We start from the raw sequence: 18,613 nt of genomic DNA, 5'->3' as shown, positions 1-18,613 counted from the left end.
GGATCTGTTGTGCAACTTCTTGAGACTGAATAAAACTTTGCTGCTTCTCTTTTGCCTTGCAACTTACAACCCCAACACCTCCTCCAGCCAAACATTCGGAGATTAAAAAACGAAATAACACAAACAGCGTCTGGAGCGAGCGGCCCCCCTGGAGGCGGCCTCGTCCGCCTCCAACCTCACGTCCAACTTGGCCGTGCGAATGTGTAACAAGGGCGAGGAGGCCATCAGCGTCAGCGTCATTCACAAGAGCCAGGCGCACATTCTGCCGACGCCGAACTCGCCCTCCTACATGGGCCAGGCGTCGACGGTCTCCAGCCTTGGCAGCAGCTCCTTGCAGCCGGTCACCATTCTGCAGGTATGCAACCGGAAGCACACTCAAGTTCACCCGGTTGCTGTGTGATAAAAAATTACAAACAAACGCAGTTTACTATTTTTGTACGGAATTAAAAAGACAGAGACTCAGCTTTTAACCAGGTGCTTTGGTTAATTTTGTTTGCTATTATAACAAAATTCTACAAAACCAAACGATTCACTTCGGAAATAGATATGAGGCGGTAAAAGGAGAGTAAAAGGTCTTCTAAATTGCCACCTTTAATCTGTTGCTTAAAGACCGTCTTAAACGAAGTTTCTGAGCACACCAATCGATTCTTTAGGGTCGAATTAGTTAAAGAAGATTTTTTTCCGACCAAAAAGACCAGCGCGACGTGCGTAGCACAAGTAGGACTTTTTCCCGCCAAAAATTTTAACTTATATGCGAGAACTGCGCATGCGTCAGAGCTGGCACACGCCAACCGCCAGCTACTAGCGGATGACGTGACGCCCCTCCTCTGCCACACTAGCTCTGACGCATGCGCAGTTTATATTTTTGGCGGTAAAAAGTTCTACTTGAACTACGCACGTCGCGCTGCACTTTTTGGACGGAAAAAATATCCTTTTTACCTAATTTGGCCCTCAAGAATCGATTACTGTGCTCAGGATCTTCGTCAAAGGAAAACTGCTCTCAAATAATGTCGAATTTCAGGTGGCTTTTGTGAGCACAAGTGGCAGGTCGTATTTCGTGGTTGCCTCCACTTTCGGCGTGCAGATATTTGACGAGGGCGGGTCGGTGATACTCTTCTCGTATGACATCTCGAAAAGCCCGGTCACCCCAGACAACCCCGACGCCAGCAGCGCGCCTTACGCGGTGGGAATTGCAAAATTATCCACCAGACCAGACACGGCTTTCATATGCGTTGGTAAATCCGCTTTGTGCTGTCAGCGTCAAAGAGATGAAACGCCACGATGTCTCTTATTTAGGGATTATCTCGAATGTGTTTTCTTTCGTTTTCTAATGAACGTTTTAATTGATAAATATTTTGGCCCACAATTAGGGAAATTAAGAAAATTATCTGAAGTAATGCGTGCCTTTCAAATAATTCCGTTTTTCTGGTTTTGACTATTTGAATTTAATTTAAGTGGATCTTACTATCCAAAAATGAATATAATTTTTGTATTGCTTTGTCTAGTAAGTGCTTAATTGAATTTTTGTTTGTAGGATCTTACAGAAATTTATCTTTGTACAATATAAAACTGGGCTGAATAACAATCCAGATTATTTTTGCAATTCCTCAAAATATATATAAAAAACTTTCCATTTCTGTCCAATGAGAATAATTTCCCTTCTGATGAAATAAAATTATGGTTTTCATCTCGTTGCAGACAAAATTTGGAACCGATTTTACCAAGAAATAAAATAGCAAATTTCAGCTCTTTCCCATTTTTTGTTTAAATAATGCAGGCAAAAGCGAATAGCAATTTTAAAAATATTGCAGTCCATACAAATCCACTGTGAATTAGTCAATTTGATAGAAATTAGAATTTTAATTTTAATAATTTTTCCGTGCCCTCTCTCTATGACTCACAACTCACAACAGGAGCCAGCAGTGGTGGAATTTTGGTTCTGAGCGCCGTCGGCCTGGACATTTGTTTCTGCTCAAAAGCCCAGAACCACGATTACAGCGTCACTTGCCTGGCTGGTCTGGACCGGACGCTCGTGTCAGGAGACACCTCCGGCACCGTCATGAGCTGGAAAATCGACGACAAAGGCAAACTCACGCGCACCTCGTTCATCCGCGGGCCAAAGTAACGAAAATTTCGCAACAAAATTAAAAAAAAACTAAATATTTCCATTTTAAAGCTGGAGTTGCACCTGTCTGTGCATGTATTACGACCGAAGCGAAAAGGCGATGGCCGTGGCCGCCTTCGGCAGTGGCCACCTGCGCATCTACGAGGCGGCCAATCTTGCGTTGCGGGCCGAGGTGGCTGCACATTCGCGCTGGATCACCGGCCTGGACGTGGCTGTGAAAGCAAAGTTGCTCGTTTCGTGTAGCGAAGATTCAATTTTCAGTGTCTGGCAACTGCATCCTGACGAAAAAACACCAGTAAGAGAAAGATAAAGCTTTTTAATTTGTGATCAAATTTTTAGCAGAATATAAAAAAAACATTTTCCCTCGGAACAGCGCCTGTGAATAAATTAATTTTTTTAAAAGTGATTTAATTGGTTTTTCAGATCGACTACTTGTGCAGCACTTCAGTGTCCAGTCACAAGCTGGTTGGCGCCAGATTTCTAAATTCTGAGGGCAACTCACTTTGCCTCAGCTCATTTGAAAGCGATCTTTTACACTGCTATAATTTGGTATTTTAACCTACTCCATATGTGTTATTTTTTATTGTTCTTCTTTCACCAATAAAGTAATAAAGTTATTTATTATAAATTAATGTTGACTAGTTTAATTTTTATTTCACTCTTCACCGTGGAGGCAGAAATAATTTCATCAACCCTTAAAAAAATGCTGTAGGGACCAATTTAACATTTTACTGCCGTGAAGTTTTGGCATGAAATTAAAGCAGACGGGAGATAAGCGAGAGTCGCGGTGCTCTATGCCGAAGAGTCCTCTGCCGGCTGGCGGGCGCGTTTTGAGCACCAGTCTCGCACATTGCGTCGGCGCCCTCGACCGCTCGAATGACAGGAAAGGAGTAGCACCATCTGGACACCCAGCCACCGTCCGACCCGTTTCTAAAGGTTAAAATTTAAGTTTACTTTTCTAAATGCGGCTTGTTTAGAAGCATAATTTATTTGTAATGTGATTAAAACTTCTGCTTCTTTTGCAGGATCAACGTTAGGAGGGCATTGGCGCTGAATATCCGAGACGACGGCTGTTTCAACTTATCGATTTTCCACAATGTTCAAGTTTGCGAGTGTTTTGCTTTTCATTTTCGCTGCTGCCGCCGCGGAATATGTTCCTGCACTCGTGTGGCAATACGGGTAAGAGTTAATTTAGATCGGGAGACGAGAAACTCCGATTTAGTGTTTTAAAGAAATAGTCTAGCATATTGGCTCATTTTGCGAGTCACATGATCCTTATCACAAACGCACAAATCAAACACGAGTGCGGAATCCCAGAGGTTATGACAATAAACCTTGTTTAAATTGCAGATCGGAGCATGGCGCTTTCAAAGCTGAACCGGCGCTGCACAAATACTCAACAGACAGCTTCAGAGATTTGCTTACCAAACAGGCAGCTGACAAGGACCTTGTTATTATTTTCGCCGAAGAAAATGTGGGTACCAAATTAATATTTTGACTTTTTTAAGGGAAATAAATCTTCCAAAAATGTGGTTAAACCATAACTAACAAAAGTAATATGTTACAATAATTTAAAAAAATCTAATGCTTACATTTTTTCTAGTTATTTAGTTTATTTACTGTGTATTTTTTAATGTTTTTTTAAATTTACTAAAATTTTAATTTATTTTCAGCAATAATTTATTATTTAATTTATTTTATTGATATTATTTTTTGGTTTGATTGAAAATTTTAAATTTAAAAAATATAAAAATGGCAAAGCACGGAATTAATGAGTTTTGAAATCGAAATAAACTTTAATGCTGCACATCCATCACTATATTAATAAGGTCGATATTGATGGTGTATTTATAATTATGAAAATAACTAAGAGCATACTATTTCCCATCTGCCATATTTACATTAAAATCATAGCAAATAAATGATAAAAATGAATAATTTCAGTTGAGTGTGGAAGATTTCAACTGGCAAGACATTTCGGGCGAAACATCATTTCCAAAGTTGAGTGAAACTACAAAGGGGCCCAACTCCAACTTCTACTCTCGCGTAGATGACCCTTTTAGCGCCCTGATGGACCTCCAGGGTGCCCAGTGGTCAGACGTACAACTGAGTCTTCAGCTGCCGTCGACCATTCTGAAGAAGGATTTCGGCTCAAAGTTCGTCATCGTCAACATGGACGACGCAACAGATTTTGAAGACAGGCCTAATTTACTCAAACGACACGGTATGCACTTGGAATTAAAATAATTTTATGAGACTGATTGAATTTATTCTAGACGAAATCGTGAGCCGTGCCTTGGACGCCGCCAAATCGGCTTACGGCAAAGTGCTTGCTGTCTACACGGGACATCACTCTTCCTGGATCCCAGAGGAGTTGGCCGTCCGCAGGGTGCGTTCCCTGCTGCAGGCCGAGGAGCCGCAAAACGGGTCAAGGTTCATCAACGCTGACAACCTGGCTTACTTGTACTACTCCTCAGCCCCAACTGCCATACTAGGAGGAAACAAGTAAGTCTGATCATAATGATGATGCCAGCAAAAATGATTTTTCCCGAAAAATCGGTCAACTAAAACATAAAAAACTCTTGAATATATTAATCATAATTTTATAATATGTCAAATTCTGGCTTAACATTTAAATAGTTTAAGTCTACCTTGGAAATTGGAACCTCCATAAATTTTAAAATTTAATATTATTAAAATTGGTTGATGCAAAAGCTTTAAAAAATTCAATGATTCAAATTTTTTCTAGGATTTTTGCTCTTTCATGAGTAAATAATCAGTGCGTGTTAATATAGTCTAGATATTTAATTTTTGTAAAATAATTTATGATATCAATTAATAAATAAATAGCAAAAGTTTATCCTAATTTATTTTTAAGTTATTTATTTCACCGCAATTTTTTAACTGTTTCTAATGAAATGAAAAAGTCAAACTATTTTGAAATGTATCTCAACAATTACGGAAATTCATTTCAACAGTATCTCCCTGACCAATTTCTTGGAAGCGACCGCTGAGCGCACGGAGGAAAATGAAGATACCGTAACCATGTATGTCACTTACGACTACGAAGGGAACAACGTTACCATCATGTAAGCGCACAACTTCACTCTTTGCTTTTAAAGCTCCCGTGAGAAAACTATAATCGGATTCGTTTGCAACCAACGATCGTAGCTTTCCGTTCGCTGAGACTTCCAGAGGCTACTGGAATCTGGACAAAATCTCGGTCCAGTGGGAGTCGACAGAGTACTTCTTGGAGTCGACTGGAATTTATGCGCCTTTCCGCTTTTCTTACCACTGCTCAATCGACACAGTTTTCTTCAACGGAACTGAGGAAGGGAACACCGACAGCCTCACCTTTACGGATTTCCAGGTAATTTCAACATTAGGAAACACGAAATTTAGTTTTGTTTTAAAAAAAATGTTATTTATATTCTTAAGATAAGTTCACAATTTAAATATTTGCTAAGAATTCATGGAGCAATTTTTTTCTTCCCCTCTAATTTTATATATTTCCTGTTTGATTTTATTTTCATAACTTTTGACATTCTAAATCAGATAATGTTAATAATCACATGTTTGCAAATTATATCAAATATTAATGATGCTATAAATAACACAGAAACGTAGTCGGAAATAAAAGCACTGATTTTTTTAAACATTAGTGGAAATCGATGTAAGCTTTTTAAGAACTTTCCGCCAAATTTGATATTTAAAATTAATTATGAATAAATCAGCGATTAGTTCTGATTGTTTTTTTATATTACTCCTAGCATTACTAATAGCAAACACTTGATATAAAATGACAGTGTATCCTGACGGGAACAGACCAATATAATTTGCAATATTTATTCAAAACAATTATTTTTCAATTCACCAGTTGCATAAACCCTAAGTGTTCGAAGCCGCCAACAGATGGCACCACCGTAGACTTTCGATTTTAAGGCACTTCCGCTGCGATTTCAGACTCAATCTAGCTACTGTGCATTCTTCAATTAATTTGCTATTTTTTACGTGCTGAAAATCAAAATCGGTTCAGCCAATCGCCGTAGAATCGTGAAAAACTATTTTTTGAATTAAAAAAATCTTTTCCAACGTTTCTACGGCGATTGGCTGAACCGATTTTGGGTTTCAGCACGTCAAAAAATAGCAAATTAATTAAAAAAATCAAAATAGCTAGATTGAGTCTGAAATCACGGCGGAAATGCGTTAAAACCGCTTAAAACAAAATTTTAAGAAAGTCTGTGGTTGCGCTATCTGTTGGTGGCTTCAATATCCAAGGGTTTATGCAACTGGTCAATTAGTAAAATCTAACAAAACAACATCCGAAACACTATCGTTTTTTGTGGCAATTCCTTGAGCCTTGCAAACTCGCAAAACACGTGCTCACTCAGTTCGCTGAACTCTGAACCGACTGATAAAATTTCTCACAATAGATCGAGCCCCTTGTACCGACCGACGAGCAAGGAGAAGTTCGCTTCAGAGACGCATACGACTGCATCTCGTTTTTCACCATGCCGATCTGGTCTGGCATCTTCGTGTCTCTCATTCTGATTTTCGTCCTCACCGCTGGCATCATCATGATAATGGAGATCAAAGTCATGGACAAGTTTGACGACCCCAAGGGCAAGACCATCTCGGTCTCCAACACGGATTAGAGCCAACGCCGCAGCCGACAATTGTTCCTATTTTTGTTCGCTTTCACAATATTTTTGTTGCCATTTTTGTCTAGATTATTAATTTGTTATTATTTTTTTCGTGAGAACGTGCCATTCCACTTTTTAGTCACAAAGGCTTGACTGAAGCTGTTTAATTTTAAGAAGAAGCATTTTTGCATGAAACCATTACAAAGAAAGTTACAATACACAATAACCCTTGTTACTAAAGATAGTCGTTATTTTAAACTGTGATCCTCAAAAGTATATTGAAACGATTCTGTATTAAATAATACATATATTATATACCCAATAAAAGTGTATCATAGCGATTGAATCGAAGGACAAATAAATAATAAAAATGATATCTTGCCAACATTACAACAATAATTTTTTCTTTATAAATTCACCAGTTGCATAAACCCTAAGTGTTCGAAGCCGCCAACAGATGGCGCCACCGTAGACTTTCGATTTTAAGGCACTTCCGCTGCGATTTCAGACTCAATCTAGCTACTGTGCATTCTTCAATTAATTTGCTATTTTTTGGCGTGCTGAAAACCAAAATCGGTTCAGCCAATCGCCGTAGAGTCGTGAAAAACTATTTTTTGAAATAAAAAAATCTTTTCCAACGTTTCTACGGCGAATGGCTGAACCGATTTTGGTTTTCAGCACGTCAAAAAATAGCAAATTAATTAAAAAAAAAGCAAAATAGCTAAATTGAGTCTGAAATCGCAGCGGAAATGCCTTAAAATTGCTTAAAGCAAAATTTTTAAGAAAGTCTGTGATTGCACCACATAACTAAGGGTTTATGCAACTGGTCAATTGCTCCGTCAAAATAGAGCATTGCCTGGAGGAGCAATAATAGCAAAATCCTCTCTGCAAATGGTGTAAAACTAAAAGTTCCTGCAGCAGCGTGTTTAATTAAAGTATTAGCATAAATTTGACGCGGAGTGTTCTCGTGTTGATTCAGGCGGCTCTAAACCCGAAGAAAAACACTTACTTCCAGTGTGCCGCGGTGGCAGGAAAAAGAAATTTAGTAGAAAAAAAGTGGCAAGGAGAAAGAGCCCATTTGCAAAATGAGCAGGGAGATAAGGCGAGTGTGCTGCTTTTACCGAGATTAGCGAAGAAAAGAAGCCATTATTCGGACTTTGAGGCGTGAGCTGGCTGGATTGCATTCGGCGGGACAAAAGACGCGCCTGCCTGCCCACATCTAAGAGATAATTCGGTAGTGTGTAATAATTATTGTTATCTCCGGGTGCAAAGTACAATTGTTGATCCCTCTCTATTTATACGCTCGTCATTGGGAGCGGGCGTCTCGCGCTGCCTGTGTGTGCATGACTAGTTTCACGCATCTCTCAAAGTGTTGTCTGTTGTAAGACAAGTCAAATGAGTCGTCCCAGTTAAGCGCGCAAGCTAGGTGTGGGCAGCGGATAATTAGTCCCGATTGAGAGCTAGTTAGTTGTAGCAGCGCAGTCCACCTCGAGCAACAACGCCGACAAAATGCAGCCGCTCCGACCTACACTCACCAGATTTATCGCCAGCACTTTTACCTCAAAGGTAATTAATTAAATTGTTTAAAGCGGTTGAAATTTGCTCCACCCTTAACTTCAATTTAAAATTTGGAACGCTGCCAAAGAGGAAAATCCTATTTAATTTTCTGAGTTGTCAACTTTGCAAGCGAACTCTTCAGAATGTACAAATTTTATTATTTAATGAAAAAAAAAACATTTCGAGCACAACATGTTTAGACTGGTTTGACATATTGTTAAATTTGTTCCTCTGAAAAAGGATTTTTAATCTTCTTGTAAAATTTTGTGAATTTTCATGTGTTGCATTTTTTGTTGTGTGAATTTGTCAATTTTTTCTTTTCGATTGAACCCCATAAAACTCGTTCATTTTTTTCTGAGTTGTGCGGCCTCCTCTGCTTTTTGTTGCTTTGTTGATTTTGTTTTGCAGCTCAAGTTCTACTGATCCGAGAACAGCTGCATCCTTGTTTGAGAGTGACAAAATATTCCTCGTAAATATATTTATTCTCGCCACTAATTAAAATTGGTATTTTGTGCATTTAAATTAAGATTTATCTTTAAAATGATAAGATAGGGGTTTGTTGGTTATTTTATGAGTCTGATTTGGTTTAAGACACAAAACGAGCTAAAATCACGCAACGATAAGACTTTTGAGCCATTCTAAAAATCGTCTAAGACTGTCTTTGCAGCTTAAAATTGTCTAGCACTTCTAAATCACTTGTGAATCTTGATATAAATCTTAAAAAACGTTACAAAAAGGTCTACATTGTCGGTGTTTTTCAAGATTTTTAAATTTTAATTTGATCCTTGCAGTTTATCCAAAAATTCCCTTTTCAAACCTGCAAAAAAAGTAAATTTTAAGTTGGTATTCGACAATTTTAGCCGTGTTTAGTTTCCAATACGATTAAATCCCTAAAACGTGTCTTTTGTATCACAGTTTTCACGGAAAGACCAAGAAAAATTACCAAATTGTTATTAATTTTCATAAATCTCTAAAAAACAATAAAAATTGGCTACTTAAAACTTTCTGCCGAAAAAAACATTCCCGAATGTAAAAGGAGTTTTGAAACAAATTCACAAGTAAAATATTTAAATTAGAATCTGCGTTCAATTTATTTACGCTAGAAAATCTTTAAAAAGTCTAAAAGCGTCCAAATATCTGACAATGAGTAAAATAAATCAGCCTAGAAAAATCGTTTTCAATTAAAAGGAGGCAAGAAGCTTCCAGCATCCACTTCATCAGTGCTGTGAAGTGCAAGTGCTGCCATAGTAATTGTCATCATTATTATTGTTTGCTGGACCAGTGTCAAGTTGAATGCCAAGACGTTGCTCACTCAGCGTTTATATTTCATGTCGGCGGCGCTGGCTGCTGGCGAAATTTTTGTCCGGATTGGAAAAAGAGGCCGAGCCGAGCCCTCTCTCGTTGCCGTTTAATTGCCTCCTCGCTGGCTGGCCGGAGAGCTGCCGCGCGAGACGACGATATTAAGACGCGCGCGCGTGGCTAGTTAAATGCCGTAATAGCTCGCTCACTCGCTCGCTCTCGGCGGTCGCGTATACGAAATGACTTTGTCTAATTAAATGTTCAGCTCACGCAGATGAAGCAATTAGTGCAATTAGGGATTTTCGTTTTGTAAAGAGACCGTTCGCGGAATCGTCCTCGTAGCGGTGACAGCGCGAAAAATTGCGCACTGACGGCCATTTCCATTAACAAAATTATGCCAGAGGACATAAAAGCGTTCCGTAATTCAATTCATGTAGTTGTGCAGGATCATTTTCATACTTAGGAATGTTAGTTGTCGTTTTAGTATCAATCTCATACGTGCAAGCTCTTTAAGAGAAAACTAAAACAAATGTCCGAAATAGAAATGTTAAATTTCTGATTTAAAAAAAGATGAATCATTGAAATTACTATTAGATAAATCAATTTCAGAATAAAACAACTCAGCCAGGATCTGACTCGTGCGTTGTATTTCTTTCAATCTTTCGTTTTATTTCAAATTCAAACCTATACAATTTATGCCGGTTCTTTCATAGATAGGAATTTTAGTTTGTTTGAGCCGATTTGAGTCTAATGACAGGTGATCACCATTGATGGCTTTTACTAAATTGCACTGAAATAATTATAAATGACTGTGAACAGTGTGAATGAATTAAATTTAAAATTATTAAAAATTTTAAATAATGCATAAAAGAAACGAAAAATTGGTGCTTTAGTCAAACACAAGTAAAATATTTAAAAAATATCTAAGTATTTGCTAAATTTAGCTAAACATACACAAAATAATGTTTGCTATTTAACAATAAATTATTCCCACTTTGCTACACACACTCAGTGTCGAAATTTAACGTGTATAAACATTCCATTCTTGGCCTCTTAAAAGAAAACAAATGATTTATAGACCTTTTTTCGATCCCCAATTAGTAAAAGCATAGGACGGTGTGAACCAATGGTCGGCTATTGATAAATAAAGGCATTTCTACTTTGGACGCAGGCAGGGAAGCACAACTTATATGTTACGGACAATGTATAGACAGGCAAAACTGCTTCTTGGACTCAGCAAAAGAGGCTCGCACTTGACATCGATCAGCAAGGAGGTATTCGCTTAGAGATTATTTATTGATTAAGTTCATATTTATCGTAAGTAGTGTGTTGTACAACCACGGAAATTTCCACTATGACGAGAAGTATTTCAAAATCCTTCACCCAAAAGAACGAAAGGGATGTCTCTATGTCTGTAATAGTCTAGATGGCGTGGTCTCTATTTTTGAAATTTGATTGTTCACACGATCCGGATAGTTTTTAAACTTTAAATGAACATGTATTAAGAAAATGATACTGTGCTGGACAATATAACCAACATAAAAAATGTTTTACCTCTCTTACACAATACTTACTTTCCGATGCTACAAATGAGCATGGCTCAGCTTGATTTCTCTTCAGCTAATACTGATGTCTAAAAGGTGGATGAGGTCTGCGGGGCTGGATCAGAGAGCTTTTTATCCTTGAAAGCGTGTGAGGTTATTTTTTCTTTGCAATTAATTCACTATGAAGCCGCGTCCTGAGTATTTTTTAGAAAAAAGAGCAAGGCACTCTACAAGCAATTCCAAGGAGAAAATGTAAAGTCACAGATTTAGATAATTCCTAATGCTGTTTTATTCAGAAGCATTTATAACCAAACTCAAATATTGTATAAAAATGTAATCAGCAGAAACAAATTATACGTTCAGGTAGCTGTGCAAATAATTCCTGGTCAAAGGACAGCTTCAAAATGGGAAAATCGCATCAAGAGTTCATCCTTATCAAGCGTCTGTGAAATCAGTTAATTCTAGTTGAGTCAACAAACGGAGGGAAATGAGGGTCGGCTTGTTGACTTTATTTCAAGCCGCATTTGATCTCAACGGTAGATCAAACGAGGCAGATTAAACCAATTTACTTGATGGACGGCTTCTGGGCCCGCTCGCTTTTATTTTAGCCACCGCAAGTAATTATCGTGTGTCTCTTTTCCGCATCGCAGGCACACCGGACGGCTTCCTCCACGGCTACCAACTTCAGCGTCCAGCCGCAGCCCAAGCAGCAGCAGCCGCAGCAGCCGCAGGTGCCCAAAGCGGCCGTCTCGCGTGCCCGCCTCGCGCGTCACCTCGAACTGACCTGGCGACAGGGCAGCGCCTCCCACTTCCCGCTCACCTGGCTCAGGGACAACTGCCAGTGTCCTCACTGTTATCACCCTGAATCCAAGTCGAGGACCGTCGACTGGGCCACCTGTGACGTCACGATTAAGCCTAAGGACGTGCAGGTATATTTACTGCAAAGTTGAAATTTTTGGTCGACATTTAGTTTCAAGATTAATAGCGTTTTAAATAAATTATAAGCATGGAAATATTTTAGAATGATGGGCGATCAGATCAATGAATTTCCTTAAATAGCTGAGCAAAAATCTCTGGAAGCAACAAATTTTTGTCCAAGGGTCGATAGATTTTGACGAAAGTTTTTTTGCGCAAACCTGGCCCTAAAAAATCGACAAAACAGTTGAGAAATTTCCTCCATAGCCATTTTATAGAGCACAAAAAAATTAGGTTAAAAACATTAAAATTTTTGGAATGGCACTTTGCGTCATTTTTTTATTAAAAAATGAAAACTTCGAAAAATCGTTGATTGACTAAATCTCGACTTGTAATCATCCGATTTTGAAAAACCGCATACCGTTCGACTCGTCTCAACGTCCCCAAGTGCACTAAAGGGGTATGAGACCCACCAACCCCCAACCCCCTTTTAACCCCCTAAATAACGTGAAATTTAGAATTTTTCGACCGTTTCAACACCTTTGCACGACGTTGACGAGTAATTGTCTTCTTCAAACCAATTAAGTTACTTAGATTACTCAAAGACGAGTCAAACGACACGTATTGTTTGTAAATAGGACCACCACAACCTGAGATTCGGGTGGCACAAAGTTTTTTTGTCGAGATGGATGCAATAAAATTCTTGATGAGCACCAAATTTAATCTCCAATTCTGGTGTGCTCAGAAACTTCGTTAAAGAATGTTTTACTTGAAATCATAAAAATTTGTTATAAAAATTACTTTCTTTTATAATTCAAAGTTAACAACTAATTTTACTAGTAAAATTCAATAAAAAAAGTCAAACGAAAATGGGTCTCGTCCCATTTTTAATTCAAAATTAATATTTATTGGTAAAGGATTTATCTAATCTATAATTGATTTCCAGAATTTAAACTTCACTCGGGGCAACTTTAAACTCCTACCCAATTTGTAGAAAACATTTTATGGGAAGTATTAAATTACTTTCAAGAACTTTGCAGAACAGATCTATTTTAAAAAAAGCATATCTTCTATTTTTTCTGCAAGATTAATTATATATCATTGCTCCTCAATTGTTGGTTATCTGACAGCCAAGAAGCTGACGTTGCATTATCTCATCGGTCGTATTTGTGTCAAAACCGGTCTTGTTTACCAATAGTTGTCGGCAGATTCATCACGAGTCAAAGAGAACTGCTGTGTATGTGGGTAGACTCAAAGTTCGCTTTCAAGTCGGATGCGTCATCACGTCTCACAAAAAGTTGCAGCAATTAGCTTTGAGACGTCCAAGATCAAAGTTGACTTAAGTTTCTCCCGCTCGCGCCTCTCCATTAATTACCGCAGATGGAAACAAAACAAATCCAATCTCGGGACGAAAAATCGTGTTTCTCTCCGCAATTTCCTTTCACATTTCCCCGAAAATCGATCGTGCGTCCGCGGTAGCGCAGGGCGAAGATTTAAAATAAACGTTCTGACACATTTCACCGCCCGGCAGCCAAGTTTTCGTTTCGATCTCTCGAAGCGTTACTTGGTCGATCACTGCTTTGCCAACTTTTGGCCAAAGCTAAAGCGATTTTGAGCTTCGAAAGATGCTCCATGATACATTTGCCAAGAGAAACTTTCGAGAGCCGAAAGCTGAGACGCGGAGTGTTAAGAAGCAAGGGGAGCCTTTTCTGCTTGTACTTTGAACAGGCGGTCGGTTATTTATTTAATTACCTAGCTGCTCTTGATCTCCTGCTCCTTGGTGCGCGCGTTTATTTGCCTTGAGTATACACTACACACAGCCTCTGCGTCCTTTCTCAGAAAGAAGAGAGTATCACCTGGAGACAGAAAATTCTATCAGCTCAAAAACACACTCTGCGCCGTGCGTGGGCGGTTAATTCCCTCTTTTGAGAGGACGACGCGCGTTTCCATCTCTGGTGGCGGACTCAATTAATTAGGAGGAAATCGATCCGTTTTTATTGCTATGGTGATAGCAGAACATTACGCTGTTATATCAGAGATCGAATTAGACATTACCATTGCGTCGTCACGAATGGTTCTCTTTTTTACGAGAGCCAGTAAGTCATTCATAGCTTTAATGAGAAATGAAGAGAAGACAATTTTACGCCTGTAAATTTTATATGAGATTGCATTCAACGCACGATTGAAGAGGATTGATAATGAAAACTCCCGAAATATCCTACTGTTATCGTTAGAGCTGCGAGTTTTCATTTTAGTCGCAATTTAATTAACTATTTTTGTTTATGTCCCTCCAAATAGCACCGGGGACCAGATTCGTGCGACGCGCAGATATGGCGTTCGGTGGAGTATGGCGCGAAAAACGATCACGTGAAAATGCGCGGAAAGAACCAAGTTTTTGTCAATATTGTGACATAATTTGCGTTGTGTCTTTTGGATGGTAAAAACAAACTCTTGACACTCGTACAGCAATCCAAAGAGAGCTTTTTGTTTCCCACTATCAGACACCATCTTGGATCTGCGCAGTGAGAACCAATTTTATCGCACAACTGGCCCCCGCTGCTAATTAGATTGTTTTATTTTTATTTTTTTAAAAAAAGGTTGTTTTGATTGAAAGCTGTATAAAATGCTCAAAGTGTAATATAATTTATGGATATCACCATACCCTGCTCGTTTTTTTCTTCAGCAATTTGAGGCAGGGTAAAATAGTTTGTTTTAGTTTCATTTCTGTAAAAATATATAAAAATCAATGGTCTTGATAGATGCCAATGAAATCAGAAGCACGCGAAGTTGTCATAATTCACAATAATTGTCAGAAGAAATTGCATGCAGCCTCCTCACTCCTCAGTGTGTAGCGTGCTGTTTATTTTGCCATATTTCTATAGAAGCAGGGTCTTTCTATAGAAATATGGAAAAATAAACACTCTGAATTCAATACTCTGGCAAATAACATAGATTATGTCGACAGTTTTATCACTCAAATTAATTGCTGCTGGTATTTCGAAAGCACTATATTTTTAACTCATTGAAATCACTTTCAGCTGCTTTCCTGGTATCAATCCACTTTGAAATGTCGGTAAAAATTACGCAATTCCGTCCGGTCCTTTGAGGGCAACAAAGCAAATGATTAATATAAAACGGGGTGCAGTGAGCCGATAAATAAACAAGCGAGTGTTTGTGTTAAGCCGACAGTTTCTTTGATGCGACACGCGCGGCAAAGCGATTATTTCCGCAAAGCGAACCCAGTGTCCCCAGGCGCAATTAAATTGACTCCTCTCTGCGACTTTATCAGGTTTCCGACGATGGCAAAACGGTGATTGTGGATTGGTTGGACGCGCACAGCTCGCGATTCAGCGCCGAGTGGCTACACGAGCGGCGCTTTGAGGAGGACGCCAGGAAAAAGTGGCTGTCGACCTACAAGCAGAAGAAGCATATCTGGGGCTCAGCCCAAGAGGAAAATTTTCCTAGAAAAAGGTGTGTGAATAAATCCGCATGGGAATCGCATGAACTGAGCCGAAGCATGATCTCCACCGCAACGAATTGTAATATAAAAAGCACAGATTTTCTTTCATCTCCAAAACCTGAAATACACAGACAGAATTCGATCATATTTTCAACACAATATTGCTATGATTTGAATGAAAAAAATGCTATAATTTAGTTGTTTTTGGCCAAATTAGAAATGTAAATAAAATGATAAAACCTGGATATTTGGTTCTATAGTCTTTATTTTTTTAAATCCACTAAGGATAAAATTTGAATTTCATGTTTTTTATTTAATTTGATTAATAACTAAAAACTTAAAATGATTAGGGATGTGAGGTTTAAAACCAGTGCTAAATGCAAAACATAGCAAAAAAGTATTGAATAAATTCATATGGCCTGTTCAGAATATTAATGAAATGATTAATTAAATAACATAAGTGAAACATCTCAGAATTCTCTCACCGAATAAAGAAAATTAATTTAAACTTCAACAGATTCAACTTCAGTGCTGTAATGAGCACGGACGGGGACCTGCTGCAGTGGCTGTTGGAGCTCGAGATGCGAGGAGTGGCCATCCTCGAAGGAGCCGACGGCGACGAAAACACCGTCCGCAAACTAGCCGAAAGGGTGGCGTTCATCAGGCGCACCCACTACGGCGAGGAGTTCAACGTCAAGTCAAAATCAGATCCCAGCAACGTGGCGTACACGGAGCAGGCGCTGCAGCTGCACACCGACCTGCCTTACTACGAGTATAAACCAGGGGTCAGTTATTTAAGTTTTGCAGGTTTTTATTGTTTTTCGTCAAAACTTTTGTTTTCTCTAGATGACAAAACTGTCAATTCGAATTTTTATTGTGTTAAGAAAAATGCAAGAATTTTATAAACACAGCGGGGGCCAGATGTGCGATAAAATTGGTTCGCACTGCGCAGATCCAAGATGGCGTCTGTATGTGGGAAACAAAAATCTCTCTTTGGATTGCCGTCCTTTTGTCAAGAGTTTGTTTTTACGATCCAAAAGACACAATTAGTTAAGATTAATGCAAATTATGTCACAATCTTGACGAAAACTTGCTTCTTTTTGCGCATTTTCACGCGACCGTTTTTTCGCGCCATACTCCACTGGACGCCATGTCTGCGCGTCGCACCAATCTGGCTAACAACTCATCAAATTTCGTCTAATTTAATTTTAAAATTTAAGCCTTATAAAGTAACCCTGCTAATCCGCAATATAAGCAAATTTTGAGTCTAATTCTACTCGGCCAGGTAAACATGCTTCATTGTCTGGTGCAAGCCCAGGGAGAAGGCGGGGAAAACCAACTGGTGGACTCCCTGAGGGTGGCCATGCAGCTGAAGCAAAACAACCCTGAGGCGTACAAGGCGCTCACTACCGTGCCAGTAGATTGGTCAGACCGAGGGGAGGAGGACGGCAGACCGTTCCAGAGCCTCCACAGAGCGCCAGTTATTTGGTAAAATTGAATTACGTTAAATTGCAGTACCAATTCAATATTTTTCTAATTGTAATAAATTCGTTCGATTTAAAAACCAAAAAATTTGACCAGATAAATTGGATTTTTAGTGAGGACGCGGAAGGGAACGTGGTCAGAGTAAATTACAGCCAGCCGCAACGAGACTCGTACTTCTCGGTGCCGCTTGAGCAGGTGGACGGCTGGTACGTGGCTCTCAAAGAGTTTACGCGACTGGCACTCAGCGACGACAACTGCGTCCAGTATAAAACAAAACCAGGTATGTGCATCGCAATTCCCCATTTCATTAAGTTTTCGAAGCCGTCAACACAATTTAAAGGCAATTTACGACTTAATTTACACTTAAAATAATTTCAAAAGGTTCAATTAATCGCAGTATTAACGGCGATTGGCTTTGCACATCAAAAGAAATTCATTATTTCTAGTTCATAGTGGCAGAATTGAGTCTAAAATCGCAGTGGAATGAAGTGCATTTAAATTGTAAATTATCTGTGCTGCCATCTATTGGAGGCTTTTAAAACTAAGGGGCTCGCGCAAATGGCGAATTCAAATGAAACGAGCTGCTATTAATTCTGTAAAAGCCTAATCAGATGCGAAGTCAGCTAAAAAATCGATGTTATCATTCGAGTGCTATTTCAAGTTCAATTATTTTTATTCCAATGCGAGAGAAGCAGTTTATCGCAGTCATTACAGTAACAGCTTATATATCGTGTGCATGATCGGATTTTCCCCAAGCCGCTCTCCACGCTTGCCGGCTATTAAAACGGCAATAAAAAAAAGCTGCTGGAAAATCCAGTCACGACGACTGCTCTTTCAGCCAGAATATAAAGACGAGACTGCTGATAATTTTTATAGGCGAAATATTGAGTTTCGACAATCTGCGCATCCTGCACGGTCGCAGCAGCTACTCGCCGGCCGTGAACCAGATCTACGAGCGCCACATTGTCGGCGCCTACCTCGACTGGGATGAAATCAGGTCTCGCATCAGAGTGCTCAGCCAGCAGGAACCAACTCCCCTTGCTCACTAGCTTCCGCTACCCTGCACTCACTGATGGCCGATTGATTTACAACCTGCAGCAATTCCGTCTGCAGCATTCATCATTCTAATAACATTCACGATATGATGTGATTGTGTATATATATGAATTTTACTTATTTTTCCTGTCTCTCTATCAATTTTTCCATTTTACTATTGAGTTATGAGTAACATTAATTTTAGGTTGGTTAACTTTGTATTGCATGGAAAGATGGAACGTGCAATAAAATTAAAAGCTTCATCCTCTGTTTGATTTTCCTTGAACTCTAAGGATTGATTCACAGTGAACTTTTCTAATCTGTAAAATTCTAACTAGGGCTTGGCTATTTTTTGAGCTTTGCGGGACCATCGAATGAGAACGATTCGAGCAATTTGAATTCATTATAACCATAAGATTGTTAAAAAAACGACAAAAAGACTTTTAGGTCAGCGGGGTCCAGATGAGCGATAAAATTGGTTCGCACTGCGCAGATCCAAGAGGGCGTCTGAATGCGGGAAACAAAACGCTCTCTTTGGATTGCCGCACGA

General features: G+C 39.1%; 3 protein-coding genes across 4 annotated transcripts; all 3 read left to right on the top strand.

The window, feature by feature from the left end:
- The first annotated feature begins 77 nt into the window (after nucleotides 1-77).
- Nucleotides 78-2,733, top strand: LOC135939065 (uncharacterized). Its single transcript, XM_065483227.1, has 5 exons — nucleotides 78-355; nucleotides 1,022-1,235; nucleotides 1,914-2,121; nucleotides 2,177-2,420; nucleotides 2,549-2,733. The coding sequence occupies exons 1-5, from the start codon at nucleotides 200-202 to the stop codon at nucleotides 2,681-2,683; spliced, it is 957 nt and encodes a 318-aa protein (XP_065339299.1). The 5' UTR covers nucleotides 78-199; the 3' UTR covers nucleotides 2,684-2,733.
- Nucleotides 2,734-2,972: 239 nt separating this feature from the next.
- Nucleotides 2,973-7,153, top strand: LOC135940120 (V-type proton ATPase subunit S1-like). Of its 2 annotated transcripts, none has more exons than XM_065484874.1 (8): nucleotides 2,973-3,061; nucleotides 3,151-3,304; nucleotides 3,476-3,557; nucleotides 4,070-4,349; nucleotides 4,402-4,630; nucleotides 5,104-5,214; nucleotides 5,297-5,495; nucleotides 6,559-7,153. In XM_065484874.1, the coding sequence occupies exons 2-8, from the start codon at nucleotides 3,222-3,224 to the stop codon at nucleotides 6,778-6,780; spliced, it is 1,206 nt and encodes a 401-aa protein (XP_065340946.1). In that variant the 5' UTR covers nucleotides 2,973-3,061; nucleotides 3,151-3,221; the 3' UTR covers nucleotides 6,781-7,153. The 2 variants fall into 2 exon arrangements, with proteins under 2 accessions (XP_065340946.1, XP_065340945.1); XM_065484873.1 differs by having other exon boundaries at nucleotides 2,974-3,061; nucleotides 3,476-3,599.
- Nucleotides 7,154-8,069: 916 nt separating this feature from the next.
- Nucleotides 8,070-18,326, top strand: LOC135940307 (gamma-butyrobetaine dioxygenase-like). The gene is made up of 7 exons (XM_065485144.1): nucleotides 8,070-8,334; nucleotides 11,819-12,097; nucleotides 15,373-15,554; nucleotides 16,061-16,328; nucleotides 16,829-17,031; nucleotides 17,142-17,308; nucleotides 17,905-18,326. Exons 1-7 carry the CDS (start codon nucleotides 8,278-8,280, stop codon nucleotides 18,075-18,077), a joined length of 1,329 nt encoding a protein of 442 aa, XP_065341216.1. The 5' UTR covers nucleotides 8,070-8,277; the 3' UTR covers nucleotides 18,078-18,326.
- The last annotated feature ends 287 nt before the right edge of the window (nucleotides 18,327-18,613 follow it).

Source organism: Cloeon dipterum, chromosome 3 (assembly GCF_949628265.1).
Source record: "Cloeon dipterum chromosome 3, ieCloDipt1.1, whole genome shotgun sequence".
Classification (NCBI taxonomy): domain Eukaryota; kingdom Metazoa; phylum Arthropoda; class Insecta; order Ephemeroptera; family Baetidae; genus Cloeon; species Cloeon dipterum.
Note: the sequence above shows the minus strand (reverse complement) of the source record. Positions and strands in the feature narration are given on the sequence as shown.

What these genes read in the sequence shown, in the direction of transcription:
- LOC135939065 (XM_065483227.1), top strand. Translation starts at nt 200, where the DNA reads ATGTGTAACAAGGGCGAGGAGGCCATCAGCGTCAGCGTCATTCACAAG. An exon ending in AGCCGGTCACCATTCTGCAG is followed by an intron (nt 356 to 1,021) that starts GTATGCAACCGG and finishes GTCGAATTTCAG; the next exon opens with GTGGCTTTTGTGAGCACAAG. An exon ending in TCGTTCATCCGCGGGCCAAA is followed by an intron (nt 2,122 to 2,176) that starts GTAACGAAAATT and finishes TCCATTTTAAAG; the next exon opens with CTGGAGTTGCACCTGTCTGT.
- LOC135940120 (XM_065484873.1), top strand. Translation starts at nt 3,222, where the DNA reads ATGTTCAAGTTTGCGAGTGTTTTGCTTTTCATTTTCGCTGCTGCCGCC. An exon ending in TAATTTACTCAAACGACACG is followed by an intron (nt 4,350 to 4,401) that starts GTATGCACTTGG and finishes AATTTATTCTAG; the next exon opens with ACGAAATCGTGAGCCGTGCC. An exon ending in GGGAACAACGTTACCATCAT is followed by an intron (nt 5,215 to 5,296) that starts GTAAGCGCACAA and finishes CAACGATCGTAG; the next exon opens with CTTTCCGTTCGCTGAGACTT.
- LOC135940307 (XM_065485144.1), top strand. Translation starts at nt 8,278, where the DNA reads ATGCAGCCGCTCCGACCTACACTCACCAGATTTATCGCCAGCACTTTT. An exon ending in TTAAGCCTAAGGACGTGCAG is followed by an intron (nt 12,098 to 15,372) that starts GTATATTTACTG and finishes CGACTTTATCAG; the next exon opens with GTTTCCGACGATGGCAAAAC. An exon ending in ACTACGAGTATAAACCAGGG is followed by an intron (nt 16,329 to 16,828) that starts GTCAGTTATTTA and finishes CTACTCGGCCAG; the next exon opens with GTAAACATGCTTCATTGTCT.